This window comes from Cebus imitator, unplaced genomic scaffold (assembly GCF_001604975.1).
Source record: "Cebus imitator isolate Cc_AM_T3 unplaced genomic scaffold, Cebus_imitator-1.0 Scaffold41, whole genome shotgun sequence".
Taxonomy (NCBI): domain Eukaryota; kingdom Metazoa; phylum Chordata; class Mammalia; order Primates; family Cebidae; genus Cebus; species Cebus imitator.
In genome coordinates, this window is record NW_016107356.1 from 7,696,873 (window position 1) to 7,719,299 (window position 22,427).

At 44.2% G+C, this 22,427-nt stretch overlaps 1 protein-coding gene across 1 annotated transcript in view; it reads right to left on the reverse strand.

The window, feature by feature from the left end:
- KCNJ6 (potassium inwardly rectifying channel subfamily J member 6) overlaps positions 1-22,427 on the reverse strand; it is a 298,664-nt gene that overhangs the window by 90,324 nt on the left and 185,913 nt on the right. Inside the window, exon 3 of the mRNA XM_017526247.2 lies at positions 3-923. Within this exon, the coding sequence (XP_017381736.2) occupies positions 3-923 (921 nt within the window). The remainder of the gene's footprint in view (positions 1-2; positions 924-22,427) is intronic.

Sequence of the window (22,427 nt, forward strand, 5' to 3'; positions counted from 1 at the left end):
ACCTGTGGCTTCCACCATTCCTTCCAGGATGACCACAATTTCCAGTTCCTCTTTCGGCAGCTGGGCTTTGGAGATCTCCCAGAAAGGACTCTGTTGGTTAATTTCGTGGCTAATGATCAGTGGTGACACCAGAAACAGACGGTCATCTCCTGTGTAATACCCTACGTTGATATCTGTCTGGTTCAACGGGATGAACTCCCCCTCCGAGGTCTGTTTGGATTTGATCAACTTGGCTCTGATGGAAGCCTCCACAATGTGGGAATTCCTAAGGTCCCCTACCCGGAACATCAGGCACAGTTTCCCGTCCCGCATAGAGATCACTGCATGGGTGGAAAAGACCAGGGTCTCTGCCCTCTTCTTGGGTTGAGAGATCTTTACAAACATGCATCCCACCATGAATGCATTGACAATGGACCCCAGCACAGACTGGATTAAGAGGAGAATAATTCCCTCCGGGCATTTATCCGTGATGACCCGGTAGCCATAACCAATGGTGGTTTCTGTCTCTATTGAGAATAAAAAAGCAGAGACAAACCCATTGAGGTTGGTAACACAAGGAGTCCATGAGGGGTCCTCTATGTGGTCCATATCTCCCCGGATGTACGCAATCAACCACCAGATCATTCCAAAAAAGAGCCAGGTCACTGTGTAAACCATGACGAAAATCAAGAGGTTGAATCTCCACTTCAGGTCAACTAAGGTGGTGAAGATATCGGTCAGGTAGCGATAGGTCTCCCTCACGTTGCCGTGATGAACGTTGCACTTTCCGTCTTTCCTCACGTATCTCTGGATTTTCCTTTTGGTCCGGTCTCGGCTGATGTGTCTGGGCAGGTCATCCCTGGCCTGCTTAGGCAACTTTGGCTGGTGAATGGCCACTGGGCTCTCGACGTCCTGATCCATGGAGTCGCCCTCCAGGACGTTAGCTGGTGGTTTGGAGAAAGGAAAAGAAATGCTGAATGAAAGCCTGGCTCTTTGAGGACAATGGAACAGCACACTTTGTATGGGCTGGTGAAGCCAAACACCATTTGTGAAGCTATAAACAAAGTAGACAAAGCCATTTTTATTCCACGCCATCTGGATAGGCCTCTAGTTGACTTGGACTTCTGTGCTCTTCGATCTAGTTTGTGTAAGCACTTCACCATCCTGCCCACCAGGACGGAGCTTTTTGCTACAAACTTGTGTCCCTGCCAGCAGGTTCTACTGAGTCAGCTCTCACAGAGGGATGCCTCCCCACTCTGTCTGAGATGTTGTGGCATGGGAGAGGCAGGAAGCTCTGAATGGAGTCCTCTTTGGATTCAGACAGTCTTGGCTCTACTACTTAGCAACGCTTAGTGGTCCAAGAGCCCACTAAGAGTTATGGTATGTTGTGATATCTTTTATGGCCTGTATTATATCCCCACCGAATCCATATGGGGCTTGAGCCCCAACCCTTAAGGTGACTATATTTGGAGATAAGGCCTTCAAGGAGATAGTTAAAGGTTAAATGAGGCCATAAGGGTGGGGCTCCAATCTAGTAGGACTGGTATCCTTATGAGCAGAGGAAGAGACACCGGGGGGACACACAAGCAGAGGAAAGGCCATGTGAGACAGGCAGGGAGAAGGTGGCCCTCTGCAAGCCAAGAAGAAGGGGTTTCCAGAAACCAACGCTGCTGACACCTTGATTTCTCCAGCCTCCAGAACCATGAGAAAATAAATGCTCATTGTTGAAGCCACCCAGTCTGTGATATTCTATTATGGCAGCCTGAACTAACAAACACAGTATCCAAATTCATGAGCCTCGGTTTCCTCATTTACAAAATGATCACGATACCCAACTCATAGCGTCGTTGTAAGGTTAAACAACACTGTGTATGTGATGTGTGCCTGTGTGCAAAGGACACACAATCAATATTTCTTTGGGATAAATTGTTCCCCTGTCACTTTCCTTATATTTAGGGCAAGCATCTTGAACAAGCTCTTTGAATTATTGGCCAAATCTCAGGGTTTAAAAAACATTTCTGGTTTTTGTCGGTACATACGCATGCATTGTATTTTAATGGTTGATTCAATGCCGAGGTAAATAAAAAAGGGTGGGGAAATGTTCTTTCTCTTTCTATGTGCCTACATATTTGATTTAGTTTCTGCCTCCTCAATATTCAGTATCGGTGATTTTAGCTTGTGGTTATTTTCTTATTTTTGAATTTTTTTTTTTTTTTAGAGAGAGGGTCTCACTGTGTCATTAGCTCACTGCAGTCCCCATCTCCTGGGTTCAAGTGATCCTGCAACTGTAGCCTCCTGCCTGAGTAGGGACAGGGGGCACAGGCTCATGCCACCATGCTCGGCTAACTATTTTTATTTTCACGGAGATGGGGTCTCACTACATTGCTCAGGCTGGTCTTGAACTCCTGGTCTCAAGCCATCCTTCCGCCTTGCCTCCCAAAGTGCTGGGATTACAAGCACGAGCCATCACGTCTGGTTATGTTCTTTCTTATGGATTTCATGATTAATGCATTGTACACTCATTAGTGAACAATGTATTAGGAAAGCTCTCCTAAAACAGTGCAGGGGAATGTTGGACCTGATTCTGCTGTTTAAAAGCATACAGACTACTGTATGAAATTATTTATTCAGCCAATAATACTGAAATCTTCTAAAAGTTTGGTAAGAAATTTCTTGTTCCAGACTTAAATTCTGTGTCCCTTGACTCTGCCATGTGTTTCCTTTGTGGACACTCTGTTTTTATCTTGGTTAAAGGAGAAATGTCATCTGCCAAGAAACCACTATTTATCTGAATAAGAAGATAGCTGGAGATGGAATCTGAGTGCCACCAACCTAACTTATGAGCTAACCTTGCTCATGGATGATCAGTTGCCTTAAATATTAATCCCTTGGATCTGTTTTTGTGTTTCAGCCACAGGAAGAAACAGTATCTGTCCTGCAGAGCCTACTCTCTAGTCTGACAGCTTTGACTTTTAGATGATCACCCTCAATAGTCCTTCATTGGTAATAACAAAACTCCTTTATTTGTAAGAAAACTTTTTTTTTTTTTTCCATTCTTAAAATGAATACTAGGATGGGTGTTGATGGGAGGCTGCTGAGGGTGGGAGGAGGGGAGGGGGGTGTGGATGGAGGGAGAGGCCTGTCCTGCTCACTGGAGGTGGGGTGGGTGTGTGGAGGGAGGGAGAGGCTGTGTTCTGCTCACTGGAGGTGGGGTGGGTGTGTGGAGGGAGGGAGAGGCCCTCTCTTGCTCATTGGAGGTGGGGTGGGTGTGCAGAGGGAGGGAGAGGCCGTGTCCTGCTCACTGTCACCACCCCCTACATGGCGGGGTGTTCTTGTCCTTGAATGATCAACTCCAAGCTCTCACTGCTAATACTGTGCTGAGTACATTTGAGATCTATACTGTTTTTCTCAACCAGGTTTTCCCTACGACATTAAAAAGTCTCAAGGTACTTTTTCTAAATGTGACTTTATATGGAATGGTGTCTGGGCAAGAACTCTGCCTGGCTGGGGAGGCCCTGTCCTCAGAGCCTTGTGAAGACCCCAGCAGGCCTGGTATATATCCCGTCTGGACCGCTGGAAGGCTGCCCAGCTGTGAGAAGCCACCCTAAGCTCTTATTTTTCTAAGTCCTTAAGCGGAAGAAGAGGGTTTGTCAAATCAGTTCCCCCAAGGCTGGAGCACATTTCCCATCCTCTTTGCATTGAGGGTTGGCCTTGGTGATTGAGTCCTTGTCCATCTGGAGGTGGGTGGGTGTGCCTTCCTTGGCCATCATCCTTAATAGCAGACGTGTCCCCTCCTTATGCCCTTGCCCTTTCTGTGGGGGACAATGAAGTCAAGAGTCGAAGGAGCCTGGGTCCCGAGTCATGGGTGGAGAGCTGCTATCTGTCTAGACACAAGAAAAGCAATGATTGTGCTTGACTCATTATATATTTTCCACCTGTTTTCAAATTGAGCCTTATCTCTAATGCTATGGGCAGAAATATATGACTCCTATAGGCAGATAGAAGAGTGGTCAGGGTATCGGCTGTGGGAAAGAGCAAAGAGAGAGAAAAGAAAGTTGAAGATGAGCGTTTGGGTTTTGCGTTTGTAATGAATTAGTCTGCGGTTCATTCAAAGCTTGTGTTTGGTATTAGGGGAAAAAGGTAATGCAATGCTACTTCATTGCTTTTAAAAATCAACGAACATTTAAAAACAGAGAAAAAGCCAGACCTCCCTGGTCAGGTGTTTGGCAGGTGGTTTTGGTGGGTCCCTTATAGGTGAGGCTGTGAGTGCAGGCCAGGTGCATCCATGGGAGGCGGGGAGGGAAGGCTGGGCCTTGCATCGTGGCAGCTGGTGGGAGGTACGGACATGGACATCGAGTTGAGAGAAACCAAAACAGCCAAGGAAATGTGAGAGTTCTGGCAGAGGAGAGACTGACGTAGGAGCCGTGAGGGGCCAGGAAGGGCACAGTCAGAGGGGAGAAGAGGTGTGGGGCATGGGGTGGGTGGGAGCAAAAGAGGGGCCAGAGCCTCAGGGCTGTGTCCAGAGTCATCACAGGGAGCTGGGCTAGGGAAAGAGGGCAAGTCCAGGGCTGAGCAGGGAGTGGCAGCTCAGCACTCACCGCATGCATGCGGATGTTGCAGAGTAAATATAGAAGGAGCCGATGATCTCGTTTTGTAACATTCCTTTCTTTCTCAGAATCCCAGGTGTGAATTTGAGCGGGGGATCTGAATCGAATCTCCAGGAGCGTTTTGAGCTGCTCAAACGCTCAGTAGGGCAAGTTGCAGCTGGGGCTGGAGGAGCAGACATTTCTCCCGTGTTCCCACACAGCTGATGACACAGGCAACTTCTTACCACCAGGGATAACGGAGAGGGGACACCCTTTGCTAACCGTGAAGTGCTGCACAAATATGCAAAGGGGCCCGAGGAATGGCGCTGAGAATTTTGACGATTTACTTCACTTCGAGAGGAGTTTTTCAGGATTTTGGCTCAGAGTAAACGCAGGCCTGTGTGAAGACCAGTTTTTTTCCTCCGCTCTCTCTCTTCTGTTTCTTTCCCTTTCTCTTTTAGAAAAATGATCAATTTACATGGAACTAGCCAAGATACAAAATAGCCTAATGTTGAAATTTAATCTGAAAAGAAATAATAACAAATGACAGAGTTACAGGTGGGCAGAGCCTTGTCCCCGAACCCGTGGATTGTGTTGCTGCGTTTCAGGTACAGCTCTTGCTGCAGGTAGGGCTGCCCTGGTGGCCCTGGTCTGTAGTAGGTGTTTCTTACATTTCAAGTTGTATATGAATGTTGCAGATGAAACTTCTGGTATCCAAGAAAACATTACAAAGTACCTTGAGATTTTTTAATGTCATAGGGAAAACCTAGTTGAGAGAAACAGGACAGATCTCAAATGTATGTGCAAAGTCAAGGATTGGAAGGAAATATACCAGATGTGAATGATAATAGTCATGTTGTGTGGGGGGTTTATGGGTACTTTCAATTTTCTTGTGAAACATTTTTCAAATTTTCTAGAATAAATTTATATCCCTTTTGTGATTAAAAAACCAAATTGTCAAGCAACGCATCGAGACACTCTTTTGATATCTGATTTAAGAAATTCATCAAAGAGCTAAATAATGACAAAGCACTTGATCTGAAGGCGTCCCATCCCATGTAGCTGACAATTTAGAAACTGAGACATTTGCTTGACCTGAATCCAATAAAAGCATAACAAAACCCTACAGGGTCCTTGTTGGGGATATGAATTAGAAGGAAAAGTGAGAATGTATGCAAGTTTGAGGCCACTTGAGGAGCAGACCCTATAGGAGAAGTTGAGTCAGCTGTCCTGTAATCACCCAGGGGACCTTGAAGGAGAAGGGTGCCCAGGAGGCCTGGAGGCTAGAGGGGTTGTCACAGCGAGCTAAGGAGAAAGGGTCAGATGCCATCTTTCTCTTCGGTTTAACCAAATGTCAGTTGTTCAGGCAGTGCCCTTAGTGACACAGAAGTGTGGTTTCTTCCTCATCAAAAATCACCCCGAACCCACAGAATGGGAGAAAATATTTTCTAGTCATACATCTGATAAGGGATTATGATCCAGAATATATAAAGAACTCTTACACCTTAACAAGTAAATAAATAACCCATTCAGAAATGGACAAAGGACTTGAAGAGACATCTCTCCAAAGAAGATATCCAAACAGCCAATAAGCAAATGAAAAGATATTCTTCATCACCAGTCATTAGAAAAATGCAAGTCAAAACCGTAATGAGATACCACTTCACATCTATTAGATGGTTATTATTTTTAAAAAAGAAAATAGCAAGTGTTGGCGTGATGCAGAGAAACTGGAACACTGGTATATCACTTGTGGGAGTGTAAAATGGTGCAGCTGCTATGGAAAACAGTATGTTAGTCCCTCAAAAGTTAAACATAGAATTACCATGTAATCCAGCAATTGCACTTCTAGGAAACCCAAAGGAATTGAAAGCAGGGACTCAAACAGATACTTGCACACCAGTGTTCATTGTGGCGTTATCCACAGCAGTGAAAACGTGGATACAACTGTTATGTCAAGAAATGAATAGCTAAACAAAATGTGGTATGTAGGTACATACAATGGACTATTAGCCTTAAAAAGGAAGGAGATTCTGATACATGCTATGACATGGATGAATCTTGAAGACATCATTTAAATGAAATAAACCAGACACAAAAGGACAAATACATATCCACTTATACGACAAACAGACAAATTCATAGAGATGGAAAGTAGAATAGAGGTGACCAGGAGCCGGGGGAAGGGGGACATGGACAGTTATTTCTTCAGGATGCTAAAAAAACTTCTGGAAATAATGATGATGGCTGTGCAACATTGGTAGTGAACTTAATGCCATTAAATCACAAACCTAAAACAGTTAAAATGGTAACTTTTATATGATGTATATTTTACCACAATTTAAAAAAATGGCTTACTCAAATAGTTTTTGTGCTATTGAGAGTCTCTAGATGATCCATCAGATATGGCTCACTTTTCTTTGATTTTACTTTTCTTTTTTCTCTCTACTCATCTCCTGAATTGAAATAATGTTGTAACAGTGCTAGAACTGTAGCGTTCTAGCACTCTTCATTAGAGACGGTGATTCAAAATGTAAGACCTCTTGTCATGTGAAATCTATTACTAATTACCAAGAGGGCCCCATTAGTAATAGATTTCCTCTGGTTGGAAGTAAGCCACAAGTTAAAACACAATGTGAAAACAGAGATCAGAGAAAGGGGCACTGGGGAGGGTATCAGCAAGATTACACTTAAATGTGTCTTGGGTGTAGAGCAGGATGGGTTTGCTCAAGGTAATGCTGAGTATGTGCTTGGTTCCTGATGGATAAAGACTGGGATAGTGGGGGCATTTGAAAAGCGAGAACAGAAAGTCTGAGCCAGAGCAATCAGGTAAGAGAAAGAAATAAAAGACATCCAAATAGGAAAAGAAGGAGTCAAACAATCTCTCTTTGCTGACGAAATGATTCCATATCTAAATAATCCTAAAGACTCTGCCAAAAGGCTACGGGAACTGATAACTTCAGCAGAGTTTCAGGATGCAAAAATCAATGTACAAAAATCAGTATCATTTCTATACACAAATAACATTCAAGTTGAGAGCTGAATCAAGGATAAAATCCCACTTATGATAGTGGCACAAAAATAAGACACCTAGAAATATTTCTAACTAAGGACATGAATGATCTCTATAAGAACTACAGAACACTTCTGAAAAAAATCAGAGATAACACAAACGCATGGAAAAACATCCCATGCTCATGGACTGTAAGAATCAATATCACTAAAATGGCCATATTGCCCAAAGCAATCTACAGATTCAATGCTATTCCTATCAAACTACCAATGTAATTTTTCACAGATTTATAAAAACTACTCTAAAATTTATACAGAACCAAAAAAGAACCTGAATAGCTGAAGCTATCCTAAGCAAAAAGTAGTACAAAGCTGGAGGTATCACATTATCTGACTTCAAACTATACTGTACACCACAGTAATCAAAAAAGCATGGTACTGGTGCAAAAATAGACACATAGACCAATGGAACATTACAGAGAACTCAGCAATACAGCCATATACCTACAGAAGTCTGATCTTTCACGAAGTTGACAAAAATAAGCAGTGGGGAAAGGATTTTCTACTTAATAATGGTGCTAGGATAGCTGGCTAGCCATGTACAGAAGAATTAAATTCGATCCCTACCTTTCACCATATACAAAAATTAACTCAATATAGATTGAATATTTAAATGTAAGACCTCAGACTATAAGAATGCTAGAAGGAAACCCAGGAAACACCATTCTGGACATCAGCCTTGGGAAAGAATTTATGACTACGTCCTCAGAAACAATTGCAACAAATCAAAAGTTGATAAGCAGGCCCTAATTAAGCTAATGAGCCTCTGTACAGCAAAATAAACTATCAACAGAGTAAAGAGACAACCTAGGTAATGGGAGATAATATTTGCAAACTACATTTGACAAAGATCTAATATCCAAAATCTACAAGGAACCTAATTCAGCAAGCAAAAAACAACCCCATTAAAAAGTGGGCAACAGACATTAACAGACTTCTCAAAAGAAGACATACAAGTGGCCAATGAACATATGAAAAAGTGTTCAACATCATGATCATCAGAGACATGCAAATCAAAGAGGCAGTGAGATACCATCTCACACCAGTCAGAAAGGCTATGATTAAAAAGTTAAAAAACAATAGATGCTCATGAGGCTGCAGAGAAAAGGGACGCTTAAACACTGTTGGTGGAAATGTAAATTAGTTTAGCCACTGTGGAAAGCAGTGTGGAGATTTTTCATAGAGATTTTTCATCCCATTACTGAGTATATTCCCAAAGGAAAATGAATCCCTCTGCCAAGAATATACACTCATTTGTATGCTCATCACAGCATTATTCACAAATAGTAAAGACATGGAATCAACCTAGGTGCCCATCATTGGTGGACTTTATAAAGCAAATGTGGTACAATACACCAGGGAATACTACACAGCCATGAAAAGAATGAAATCACATCCTTTGCAGCGACGTGGATGTAGGTGGAGACCATTATCCCAAGTGAATTAATGCAGGAACAGAAAACCAAATACTATATGTTCTCACTTACGAGTGGCAGCTAAACACCAAGGACTCATGGATGTAAAGATGGCAATGGTAGATACTGGGGACTACCAGACGGAAGAGGGAGGGGCAGGCAAAAACGATTGTTACTACGTTCACTAAATTCGTGACAGGATGTCGTACTCCAAACCTCAGCATCAAGCAATATACCCATGTAACAATCCTGCACGTGTACTCCTTGAATCTAAATAAAAATTGAAATGATAAAAAACAAATAAAACAAGAAGAGCAAGAACAGCCTGTGTAAAAGTCTTTGAAGGCATGAAACAGCTTTGGTTGGGAGTGGTACAGATTCTGCGCTGCTGGTATGTGACGTGCATGGAGGAAATGAAGGGGAATGAGAAAAGAGAGAGGTGGATGAAGTCCAGGCTGGGCGGGCCCTGAAGTCCTCTGTGCTAGACTAACAAGATCGGTTTTAAACTGGGGAGTGATGTGAGCGAGTATTTTGTGTGTTTTAGAAAGATGTCTCTGAAGAGTTGCGGTGTGGAGTAGAGATTACATGCAAGGGTTGGCAAGCATTCTGTAAAAAGCCAGATAGTAAATATTTTTGCTTAGTCGGCGTGTTGCTTTCAGGCAACACAGGTCTCTGATGCATATTAAAAAAAAAAATTCTACAGCCTTTACAAATATCGTTAGCTTTTAGCTCATGGGCAGCACAGGAAGCGTCTGCAGTCTGGCTTTGGCTCACTGGGCAGTCGGTTGTCGAGGGGTGGCCGTGGGAAGAAGAAATGAGCAGGTGTTGAAGTAAGGAGGCAGCCATGGGAGTGAAGAGATGGCAGTGGATTTGGAGCTGAGTAAAAAGAGGAACAGATTTAAGCTAGAGACTAGTGAGTGTGAAGAGGAGTGGGCAGGAGAATGACCCAGTGGTGGGGGTGGGGGGTGTAGAAGGGGGGTCGAGACAAGGAAGAATGGATTTGGGTGGAAGAGGATGGTGTTCATTTGCTCATGTTCAGCTTAAAGTATCTGCAGACATCCAGGTGAGCTCTCCTGTAGGTAAGCAGGTGTGTGGGGCTAGAGCTGAGGGTGACCTGGAGCCGCAGCAGATGCAGAGGGAGCATTTCTCAAGGGCATTATTCACTGCAGGCTGTGGGACAACCGAATACCCTACTGGAAAAATAAAATGATGAGTCTCATCCTTATTCCTTTTATTAGACTAAATTCTAAATAGATCAAGAATTTAAAGGCAAAAAATAAAACTACAGAAATGTAAGATGTATTTTAAACAATTCTGAGATTTGGGCGGGCCTTTTTTAAAACCATGATAGAAATCCAGAAACTATTTAAAAATATTTTTTTTGACAATGTAAACATTGTAAATGTCTATTAAAAAACAGGAAAAATATTTACAACACAACACATATATATTCCCAATTTACAAAAGCAATAAATACTCCAACAAACAAAAAATGGTCAAAGGAAATAAAAGAGGAGTTTCTGGGAGAAGAAGTACGGATCACGCGGTCAGGAGTTCGAGACCAGCTTGGCCAACATGGGGAAACCCCATCTCTGCTAAAAATACAAAAATCAGCTGGGTGTGATGGTGTGTACCAGCTACTCCAGAGGCTGAGGTAGGAGAATTGCTTGAACCTGGGAGGTGGAGGTTGCAGTGAGCTGAGATTGTCCCACTGCACTCCAACCTGGCCAATAGAGTGAGACTCTGCCTCAAAAAAAAAAAAAAAAAAAAAAAAAAAAAAAAAAAAAAAAAAAAAAATGAAAAAAAAAAAAAAAAAAAAAAAAAAAAAAAAACCTAGAAAATATATAAAAAGACTGATCATCCATGGCAAAGGAAAGCAATACAAATAAGGTAAACTTTGTTACCCTAAGATTGGCAAAATTTAAAACAAATGACAAATGAGTGTGTAAAAGGTGTGTGTTGGGGGAGGAAGCGTAATTTCATACTTGTATGTATTATGTTTAATAGCACAGTCTTTCCAGAAGGTAGAGTAATAGCAGGTATCACAGTTTAGAAATAAACATACACAGCCGGGCGCGGTGGCTCACACCTGTAATTCTAGCACTTTGGGAGGCCAAGGTGGGTGGATCACGAGGTCAGGAGTTTGAGACCAGACTGGCCAAGATGTTGAAACCCCATCTCTACTAAAAATAAAAAAATTAGCCGGGCGCGGTGGCATGTGCCTGTCATCCCAGCTACTCAGAAGGCTGAAGCAAGAGAATCGCTTGAACCTGGGAGGTGGAGGTTGCAGTGAGCCGAGATTGCACCACTGTACTCCAGCCTGGGCGACAGAGTGAGACTCTGTCTCAAAAAAGAAAACAAAAAACAAAAAAAAAACATACAACACAGACTGATGATTCAGGGTCATTTATCCTAAGGAATTAACATCACAAACATTCATGAATTGTTGGCAGGAGATGTAGTGCAGCCTCTTTTCCAATAGTGAAAAATCAAAAACAACCCAAATGTCCATCACCAGTGCATGGGTTTAAACACACTGCCGCAGATTTAATCAAAGGAATACTATGCAGTCATTAAAAATTATTTTTCAACATTTTGGGATCTTCAGCTCTTTGCAGAGATTATCTTCTCAATGAGGCTTACATTTATTGATTTTTTTAAAAAAATTATTTTTTGAGATAGAGCTTCACTATTTCCAGTCACCCAGGCTGGAGTGCAATAGTATGATCTCAGCTCACTGCAATCTCTGCCTCCTGGGCTCAAGTGATTCTCCTGCCTCAGCCTCCCAAGTAGCTGGGACTATAGGCGCCTGCCACGATGCCTGGCTAATATTTGTATTTTTAGTAGAGACAGCGTTTCATCATGTTGGCCAGGCTGGTCTTGAACTCCTGACCTCAGGTGGTCCACCGCCTTGGCCTCCCAAAGTGCTGGGATTACAGGTGTGAGCCACTGCGCTGGGCAGGCTTACATTTAAAACCTCATCCACTACCTCCCATTCTCATGGACACCCTTCCTGGCTGTACTGTTTTCTTTTTCTGTTGTGTTTTTCACCTTCCAATATGGTAGATGTTATTCATTGTGTTCATTTTTAATTGTCTGTTGGCTCTTGTCAGAAGGTAAGTTCCAGGACTGCAGGGATCTGTTTGTGTTTTATTCACGGATAGATTTCAGGCCTGGGAAAAGCACATGGTACAGGGAGTAGGGCCACAGCACCTATTTATTGAATGAGTGGGTGTATGTTTGTTGACCTGGCAAATTGTCCATGCCACAGCATTAAGAGAAGCAGAATAAGAAACATATGGTCGACTTTGCAAATATTGCCATCTTACAGTAATGTATGTTTGTAAATGTGTGTGTATGTGTGTGTGTAAAGAATGTTCTCCAAAGTATAAATTTTGATTAATCTCTGAGTTGTAAGTTTCTGTGGGTGTCTTTACTTTCTCTTTTAATTTTTCTATTTTAAAATTTCCCCTAATGTGCTTCTATCATCTAAAGAATCAGTAGGAAACATAAATCTATTTCTATTTTGAATAACCAAAACAAATGCTGCATAGAGCTACTGGGAGCTGCCTATTGGACTCGGCAATGAGATTCACTAGTATTGTGGGTTGAAGAGTTCCCCTCCAAAGTTACTATCTACCCCAAACCTCAGAAGGTGACTTTATATGGAAATAGGGTCTTTGCAGATATAAATAAAGTAGGGATCAAGATATGATCATATTGAATTAAGGCAGGCCCTAAGTCCAATTAGATGTCCTCATCAGAGACAGAGCAGGATTCACAGAGACATAGAGAAGAAGCCAGGTGAGGACAAGGACAGAGACTGGAGGGATGCGATCTCTAGCCAAGGCACACCTGGAGTCAACAGAAGCTGGGACAGGCAAGGAAAGATTCTCCCTTTGAACTTTCGGAGGGAGAGTGGCCTGTTGACAGCACGAATCTGGACTCTGACCTCTAGAATTATGAGGGAATAAGTCTTTCTTGTCTTAAGCTGCCCAGTTCATAGTATTTGTTATGGCAGCCCCAGGAAACTAATACGAGGGGTGACTTTGGTGATGGTGGTGGTGGTGGAGTGGTGGGGTCTAAGGCAGATTGCAGTGGGTTAAGGAGTGACTCACCTGTGAGGGAGTGAGGGATGGTGAGTGTAGATGAAGTATTTAAATGCAGAGAGAGCTGGAGGGGAGCTGGATGGAGTGAGGATTCACGTGTGTGTATGCGTTCATGTTTGTGCATGCGTGCACATGTGTCATGGGTGTGTATGTGAACTGGGGGGGGGGGTTTGAATACCTTTCATGTTGAGAAGGAGCCAAAAGGGTTTAGGTTGGTGTTATAAGGAAGAGGGATAGCTGGTGGAGTCAGGTGTTTGACAGAATAGGAGTCAAGACAAAATGCTGCTGAGACCACTGGCAGGGGGGTAGGTTCAAATAGAAAAAGTGATGAACTTCATCCCAGAGAGGTGGGGAAGATAGGGGAGGAAGGGAGAAAGATGGGTGAGGAACAGAAGCTTGGAGACAGTTCTCTTAGGGTGTGTGTCATAAAGAAGCCTCAAACTGGCTCATTTTTGAGTGTGAATTTCAAGAATGCCCTATTTCAATTGATTCATTGAATTGAATCTGCATCTAGCAACAGCAACAACAAAAAACTGAACTCAGCATAATCACAGATTAAGCAAAGCGTTCTGCATCTTGACTGGTCAAGAAAGGCACACATAAATGGCTATTTGTACATCCATATTCACAGCAGCATTATTCACAGTGGCCGAAAGGTAATAGCAACCCAAGTGTCCCTCAACAGACAAATGTATAAACAAAATGTGTTCTGTCCACATAGTGGAGTATTATTCAGCCTTGAAAAGAAAGAAAATTATAAAACACGCTCCAACGTGGGTGAAGCTTGAGGACATTATGCTCAGGGAAATAAGCGAGACACAAATGGACAAGCACTATATGATTTCACTCATATGAGGTCCCTAGAATAGCCAAATTCATAAAGACAAAGCAGAATGGTGATTGACAGGGGCTGGAGCAGGGGGAATGAGGAGTTAGTGTGTAATGGGGACAGTTTCTGTTTGGGAAGATGCAGAGTTCAGGAAATGGATGGTGGTGATTTCGCAACTTGAATGTATCATTGAAGTGTACACTCTAAGAATTGTTAAAATGATAAATTTTTTGTTAGACATATTTTACCACAATGAAAAGGAGATTGTGTTGAAAAAGGAAAAGCACACATATATTTAAAATGAGACATCAGCTTGTGACTGCATTCTTGTCTTACTGCAGGAAGAGCTTACAAAGAGCTACAATGCTATAGCTCCAGACTGAGGAGTGGTGGGGTTTTGCCATCATACTGATTCCTGCAATCTTGGATTTATAATGAGTTACTAGTTAGCGATGCCTCTGGGTATGTATGTGTATATACATATACATACTGTTTTGAACTGTAAAGCAGATGTAGAGAAGAGCTTATGGAGAGCGATACTTCCATTTTATGACCTACAGACATGCGAGAGAGAATGCAGAGCTATAGTTACAAGTGGTGTCAGAAGTTCAAAATCAATAGTTTCCCTCTGGTCTCTTGTCCTGATGCTTATCCTTTGGCGTAAGTCCTTGTCTGAAGTCTTGCCCGTCAGCGACTGGTGATAACACTTGTCATTTGTGTCCACGGTGTCGTGTGAAGGTGAGCTGGTTTTGATTTGCTGTGTGCCTTGAGCTGTTGTGACTAGGGGAGACTATTCTAATCAGAAGTTCAGACAGATCAGAAAGTTTGAAGTCATAGGCGTGTGTGGTAGAACAGATCCTACATCCCACGAGGACATGGCGACAGCTACCCAAAGGCAAAGGGTCCTATTAACATTTTAGCTTGGGGGCCCCGCGATGTGAATTTAAATTTAGAATATCTGGTACCTACTGCAAGGTCAAAGCACTGATGCTGGCTGCTCATGGCATATGGCTGGGTAAAATGCGCAATTTCATTGCTGAAAGGAGATAAGCACCAGGTCACTCTGGGCTAGATAAAGAAGACAGACATTCAATATCCTGATTCTTCTTTTTTTTGTGTGTGTGTGACAGGATCTCACTCTGTCACCCAGGCTGGAGTGCAGTGGTGCGATCATGGCTCACTGCAGCCTCAACCTTCTGGGCCCAAGCAATCCTCTCACCTCAGCCCCCCAAGTAGCTGGGACTATAGGCACGTGCCACCATGGCCAGCTAATTTTTGTACTTTTTGTAGAGACAGTGTCTTGCCATGATGCCCAGGCTGGTTGTGAACTCCTGAGCTCAAGCGATTCACCCACCTTAACCTCCCAAAGTGTTGGCATTACAGGCATGAGCCACCGTGCCCAGTCCCGGATTCTTCTTTAAAGAGATTTCAAGAATCAGGACCATGGACAGCTAAGACCATTAGGAACCTGCCATGACCATCATGTGCAATGATATGCGTTGTCCACTAACAAAGAGGCCTAGATGAGGGGAGAAAGAGGGCGGAAACCTATTTTATGTTTCCTCTGCCAAGACATGTGCCCCTTCACAGGCCTGAATCCCCCCAGAGGAAAGGGCACCTTTAGTAATTTGCACAAAGCCACTGTATGGGCTAGAAGCAGTCCTACAACCTCAGATTTCATTTATTTCATCCTCTTTTTTTTTTTTTTTTTTAAGGAACACATAAAGAAAGTACAGCCCAGGGAAGCCAATGGACTTGCCAGGAGGCAGAGCTGGAGTGAGCTCCCAGACCTTGGGATTCCAGGCTGAGCTTCCTTCCTTCTGTGTTATCTGAAGTAGTGGCTGCTTCAGGCTGTTTTCTCACCCAAGGACTGTGGAGTTGGTGGTTTCCTTCTGAGAGCAAGAAGAAAGCTACTGCTCCTGATTCTTCCAGCGTGGAGCTCGGAGACAGCCAGTCCTGGGGAATCCCAGCTCTGCTGCCCACCAGCCAAGGGATCTGCAGCCTGAACATCTTCGTATGTAAAATAGAGTGAAATGCCCACATTTCTGGGTTGCTGGGAGAATTAAATGACATAATGCATGCTGGGAGCCTGGTGGCAAGGTGCTGGGCTATCATGCCTGGTGGGCCTGGGTTGGAATCCTGTTCTCCCAACTCCAATCTGCATGTATTTGTTCAGGCCACTTCTGTCTCAGAGTCTGTTTCCTTCATGCATAATGAAAATAATAAGACCTACCTGAGAAAAATAAATCTTGCAAGGATGGCACCTGGTCCACAGCAGCCATTGAACAAATGACAGCAATTATGACAGTGTCTGGGTTGAAGAAGGTACACAATTTGTAACTACAATAATCACTATTTTTATAAGCTTAACATTGTCCTGGAAACTGTGGGAAATCCAGAAATAAGCTAAGAAACAGATGGGCAGACCCATCTGGAAGCTAAGAGCCTGCTTGGTAACACAAAACCTGCATAGTGCCCCTTATCCATGTGCAGTTGCACTCTACATGGTGGACAAGAGACCAAGAATGTTCCAGTGCATCAGTGACAGAGGCCAACAGTGGCTGGACTAATGGGCAAAGGCATCACGAAGGAGGTTGGAGATGACTGTGGCTCTCAAGTGTGTGAAAGAGCAAAAGTCAACCCTTACTGAATACCTATTATGTGACAAGTACTGGGCAGGCAGGACAGCCCACGGGGAGTGTTGACCCATCTTACAGATGAGGCAGTGGAGGTGCATAGGGCTCAGTCAGTTGCTGAAGCTTACATGTCTAATACACGGTGGAGATGGGAGATTGAACACTCCATCAAGCTGATCCCATCCTGAAGCTTGTCTTCTTTCCTTTCTGCCATTGCAGGTAGACAAGAGAAGCGTGTGTGTGTGTGTATGTGTGCACGTTTGTGTTTGTGCCTGCATGTGTGCACAGATGAGAAAAAGTGGCAATAAGAAGAATCTTGGCTGGGTGCAGTGGCTCACACCAGTAATCTCAGCACTGTGGGAGACCACGGCAGGTGGATCATGAGGTCAGGAGTTCGAGACCAGCCTGGCCAACATGGTGAAACCTCGTCTTACTCAAAACACAAAAATTAGCCAGGTGTAGTGGTGGGTGTCTGTAATCCCAGCTACTCAGGAGGCTGAGTTAGGAGAATCGCTTGAACTCAGGAGGCAGAGGTTGCAGTGAGCCGAGATCGCGCCACTGCACTCCAGCCTTGGTGACTGGGTGAGACTCCATCTCAAAAAGAAAAAAAGAATCTTGCCCCACACCTGTGTTAATAGAGTAAATTACCCCAGTGGAGCAGAAGAAGTAGGAGTGGAAGGAGTGGAAGATTTAAGGGGGTTGTGCTTGGAGTATGCGTCAGCACTAGAGAGCAGATGCTGAGGATGGATGTGAAGGGATTGGGTAATAGGAAAAAAAAAAGACTTTCTAAGATTTAATGTCAGGTTAAAATCTGGTAAGCGGGAAGATCCTGGTGTCTTACAAAATCATAAGTTGGGAAGGGGAACTGGCAGCTAGGGAATAGGATGAACATTTATTGAGCACATACTATGCGCCAGAATCGAGCTTTGTAGCTTCACATCTGATTTCAGCTTTATTCCCTCCCCCTAATAAAGCCATGTGGTAGGTAGCATCATTGATTTGAGAGAGGCTGGCTACCTTGCCCAAGATTACACAGCTGGAATTGGGTTTGGTCCTGGGAGTCTGCTCTAAGTCTAGGGCACCCTTTATTAACCAAACAGCACAGAAGCATGAAACACCCAAGGGTGTGGAGCAGATAGATGGGCTGTCTCAGAGGATGAGAGTGTAGAACGACAATCAAGAAATGAGACCACCAGATACTCCAGGAAGCATCCACAGATAGTGCTCAGGAAAGGGTGCAGGCAGTGAGAGGGAGGAGGAGTTAGTGGGGATGAGGGGGCTCTGCTGATATGAAGAGTACAGGACGGGGGGTTTCCTTTCCTGTACTGTTTCCTAGCAGCAAAGGAAGCTCCCGGAGATTCTGAATAGGGTGGTCAGGATGGAAGTTAGGCTGCAGGGGCAGAGGTGATGATGGCTGAAGCTTCAAGACACACTCACCTGCAGGTGAGGAAGGGAGATGGCAGAGCAGTTGGGGATAGCAAGACCTAGTTTTCCAAATGAGGGAGGGCAAGCAACCAGTAGAAATGAAGCAATGGGACATTCTGGAGGGAAAGCAAGAACAAGATCTCTCAGGGTTTCGGAAGAAATAGAATGAAGGTCAAAGCATTGTCCTCAGAGAGAAGACCGGCCCCTCCCTAAGAGGGCACAATGTCAGGCACAGCAGGGTGTGTGGGGCTGGCCAGACTGATCTCCCCTGCTCAGAAATGACTGTTGTTCCAGTCCTTCCAGTGGACTGTGGTCATCTATCCTGGAGAATCCATAAATTAGATCAGATTTTTCAGTCTTAAAGAGGGGCAGAAAGAAGCGAGAAAGTGACTGCTTGGCTTTCCTACTCAAGTTGAGACACAAGACACTCTCTCTTAGATTCTAGAATTTTGGAAAGCCAGATCTTCTAAAAAGGGTCTGGTGAGCTTTCGAGTGAGGAACAGGGAAGCTATTTCAGAAGAACTAGTCTCTGTATGACTGATGGGCAGGACGTTTCCTCGTCAATTTTCTGGGACAAGACCGATTTGGATTTGCTTTGATTCCACCACGTCATGGGTTCTCACGACGGAGGAAAGAATAGTCAATCCAAACCCTCACATTAGCCGGAGTTCCAATTTTAGACAGATGTTCCAACCCACTTCCCACAAACCCGTTTCTGTTAAGAATTCTAAGCAAGTGGAAAATTGAATTTCATTTTCTCTGCTGTCCCTCTTCGGGGGATGACAGAAGCTGGGTTTTGAAGGAGAAAAAGGGGTCCCAAGTAATTCATCCAGAGCAGTGACCACATAATTGAGGGTTAAGAACAAACTGATCCCCACAACTCAACACCTGTTGGGTAGCTCCGCCTGGGACCAGCAAGAAAGCGGGGTGGGTGGGAAGGAGGGTGGTGGGCTGGCAAGCAAGTGTTCAAGGGTATTTTCCCTGCTCTAACAAGGTATGTTTAATTTTACGAGAAAACTTATTCCTCTGCATCATTTTCCCTCTTGACTTCACCTTTCATGCACAATCTGTAGGCGTCCTGTTGTTTAACTCTGCACTTGCAGTTAGGTGTTAGCCTTCTGAACAAATTAATGCTGACTTCCCGATTTCCTATAAAGGCTGCACCCTCTGGATGTATTTCAGTGATTATACTAATTCCTGCATCAATAAAACAGAATTACTTTTACTTAAATGTGGTTTAAATTCCTAGCGATACTTGATTGGAATTCAAAAGGCCTAGGTTTTGCACTTCATTGAATCTGTGTTGTTCTGGAGAAATCTGCTGCTGGTATTTCGGGGTCTCTTGAAGAGGAGTCTGCTCTCTGTAATCACTGCCATGTTTCCTTTGAACTCTCAGAGATGGGCATTTCCTTTGCCTGGGTTTTGTGGAGGAGAAATGCAATAACTAGATTTGGGGTTTCAAAGTCTCAGGTCCTCAGATAACCACTTGGTTCCTGATCTTTGGCCAGTGGCCACACAGCTCTGCATCTCAGTGTCCTTCTAGGGACTGTTGGTTGATCAGCTTTACCCTGACAAATGTTCACTATCTACAATTTATTAGGATGAAATAAGAAATTTCTTTTAAAAGAAAGCTCGATGTGTTCTTGAATGGTCTCTATGCATTGAATAAATTACATGTCCTTTTCTCTAGAAAGCAAATGAAATAATTTTAGTCAAAAGTTTTCACAAGGCTTTAGCAGGTTTCGGTTGATGGGAGGGCAATGTCTCCCTGTCTGCTCACATATACGATTGCGTTTTGTGAGCGCTGTATTTCCCCAGGCTTCAGAGAAGAAAATGATTCTTTTCCTCCATGGGTCAAACGTGTACGTGTGGTTCTTCTCTCAGCCTCTGTCTTCATTTCTTGGACAACGCGGTTTCCTATAAAGTAGGCACATGCATTCTCTTCAAAATGGCCCTGGATTAAAACAGGCCACCAGCTTCCACTTAGCCCCAGCTGAATGAGAAGATATTCAGTCTTGCCAGCTTAGTTATCGGCAGTCTCTCGCATTTTAAGTGTTTTTCTCAATTTGTTCGAGTCATCCTGTTGTGTATCCTGCGGCTTTGAGGTACAGCAGACAGATGTCAGAGTCTTTAGGGTAGATGTGGGTTCCTGGCTTTCTATTGTGTCAGGTTTGAGGAATACCATTTTTCCCATTTTTCTTCTCAAAATGATTTCACTAGTGGGGAGATACTAGCTGTTTTTTTTTTTTTTTTTTTTTTTTTTTTTTTTTTTTTTGCTGGTAGGGGTGGCTTGATGCTCCCACAGGGAGGAGTGGAGGGGCTTGTGGCTTTATGCATGGATCTGTGCTCTTTCAGTCTGTGCAAAGTGGAGACTGTGCAGACCCCAAAGGTTCTACAGAGGTGAGCCCAGTCCAAGGGTTCTATAGAAGATAGAGCACAAGTGAGGAGTTCTTGGACCCAATGGGGGACCCCTCCAATCCCAGGAAGGCTCTATAAATTGATCTGTCTTAACAAAAAGCCTCAATTTGTAGCATTTGTCAATTTTTGTGGTGAAAAATCTCTCACCATTGCTGACTGCACACTGTCACCTGTTGACCAGCTCACAAAATTCCTGCTATTTAACAATCAGCTGTCATGAACTGATATGAGCTCACTGCAGTACCCCCCACTAAATCAAATCCTACATCCTTGAAGTGGAGGTAAAGCGATCCTATTTTGCTGGGAGGTGTGGGAAGGAATGGGTGACGTGGAAGGGAAATAAAAGGATGACAGGTTTGGGAAATGTTGCCCACTCTGTCTCTCTCTTGGAGAGTTCTAGAACAAGTGAGCCTATTAAGGTCTCTGAGAAATCCTATAATATATGTAATTGCTTAAATTTGCTTCCCCAAACTCATTTGAGCTTAGGATAACCTACGCACATCTTGGTTCGTGGAACGTATTTGAAATGTATTTGGTTTGGTGGCTCCTGGAATGAATGACAGGGACGTTGGAGACGGGCACACCCCCACTGTGCCTTCTTCATGATTTGCTCAGGGCCAGCCCAGCATGTCCCCATTTCCCCTGACACAGCCCAAAGCTGTCAGCCTGTGCATTTGCTGTCAGTGTCCCCTCTTGTCCTCCATGTACACCGACTCCCCCACCCCTCCCCTTGCCTCAGTAGAAAGAGACATGACTCAGTCAACCAGCAATAAGCAAAAAGGAGAGTGACATATTATCCAAACAGAGGAAGATTCTCTGACACAAATGGGAGGTTAGCTTAGACTCTGTTGCTAGACTCAGAGGGTAAGATGAAAGTAAAGGCTCTAAAATAGAATCCTATCACTAGAAACGGGGACAGCCCGAGGCGGGGATTACCTAAAGACCACCCACGGCGTTTTCACCTTCACCCACTCCATGTTTTCCTTATGAGCTTGCAAATTGAATCATTCTATATTCAAGTGTGGTGCTGCCCTTCCAGATGCCAGGAAGCCCCCAAACCTCAGCACTGTGGCCCCTGGATGTGTTCTGCATTTATCCCTCCTCCAGCCCTTCTCCCCAAAGTGCTCAGCTTGGTGAACGATGACTTGGCAACGAGGGAGGTGAGGGCCAGTGCAGCATCCACAATGGGCCCCACCTCATAGGCTCCCTGCAAGCCCCCAACCTTCCCTCGAGAGTGATGGGTATGGGCTGTTGGAGGAAGGGGTGTGTAGAGCCTGGGACTTTGCTTGCTGGAAACCCACAGCCGGAGGCAGAGGACACAGGGACACCTGCTCTGAGTGGGGTCTGGAGCAGCTGCGGGGAGGATGCTGAAGGCACAGCTCCCACCTCTACGGCAGCTGTGGCAGTGGCAGCTGGTGCAGAGCTGGGGAGAATTATTAGGGGAGAAACAAACAATCAAACGGCCTTCCCTGAAAGACTTCCTAAGGGGAGAGCACGTGGGGCATGGAGCCCCATCTATGGGATGAGCCACTGGGAAGCACATGGGGTCAGCACTCTGCGGGGGAAGGATAATTTCCCCCTCCTGGCTCTCGCTGGCTTTTTCGGTAGCACAGACGTTGGTGAACTTCAGGCAGAGTGTATAGCGAAGTGAAGCCTAGGGGCTGGGCAGGAAACAGATGAGCTGAACCATGTACACCTGATGGCTTACGCACAGGCTTGGAGCCCCAACTCTGCCATTTTGGTCCCATAAGTTCCACTAGGTGCCTCCTGTGTGTGCCAAGCACTATGCTAGGCCCTGGGGCTGCAAAGACCAATAAAACACAAATTCCTGCCAGGGGAACTTTTGTGTCTCAAAACTGGCCCGAGTCTGGTGGTGAGGGCGGGGTGGGGTAGAAGATATTTTTTTGGAATGAAATAAGATATCCTCTTTTTTTTTTTTTTTGAAATGGAGTCTTGCT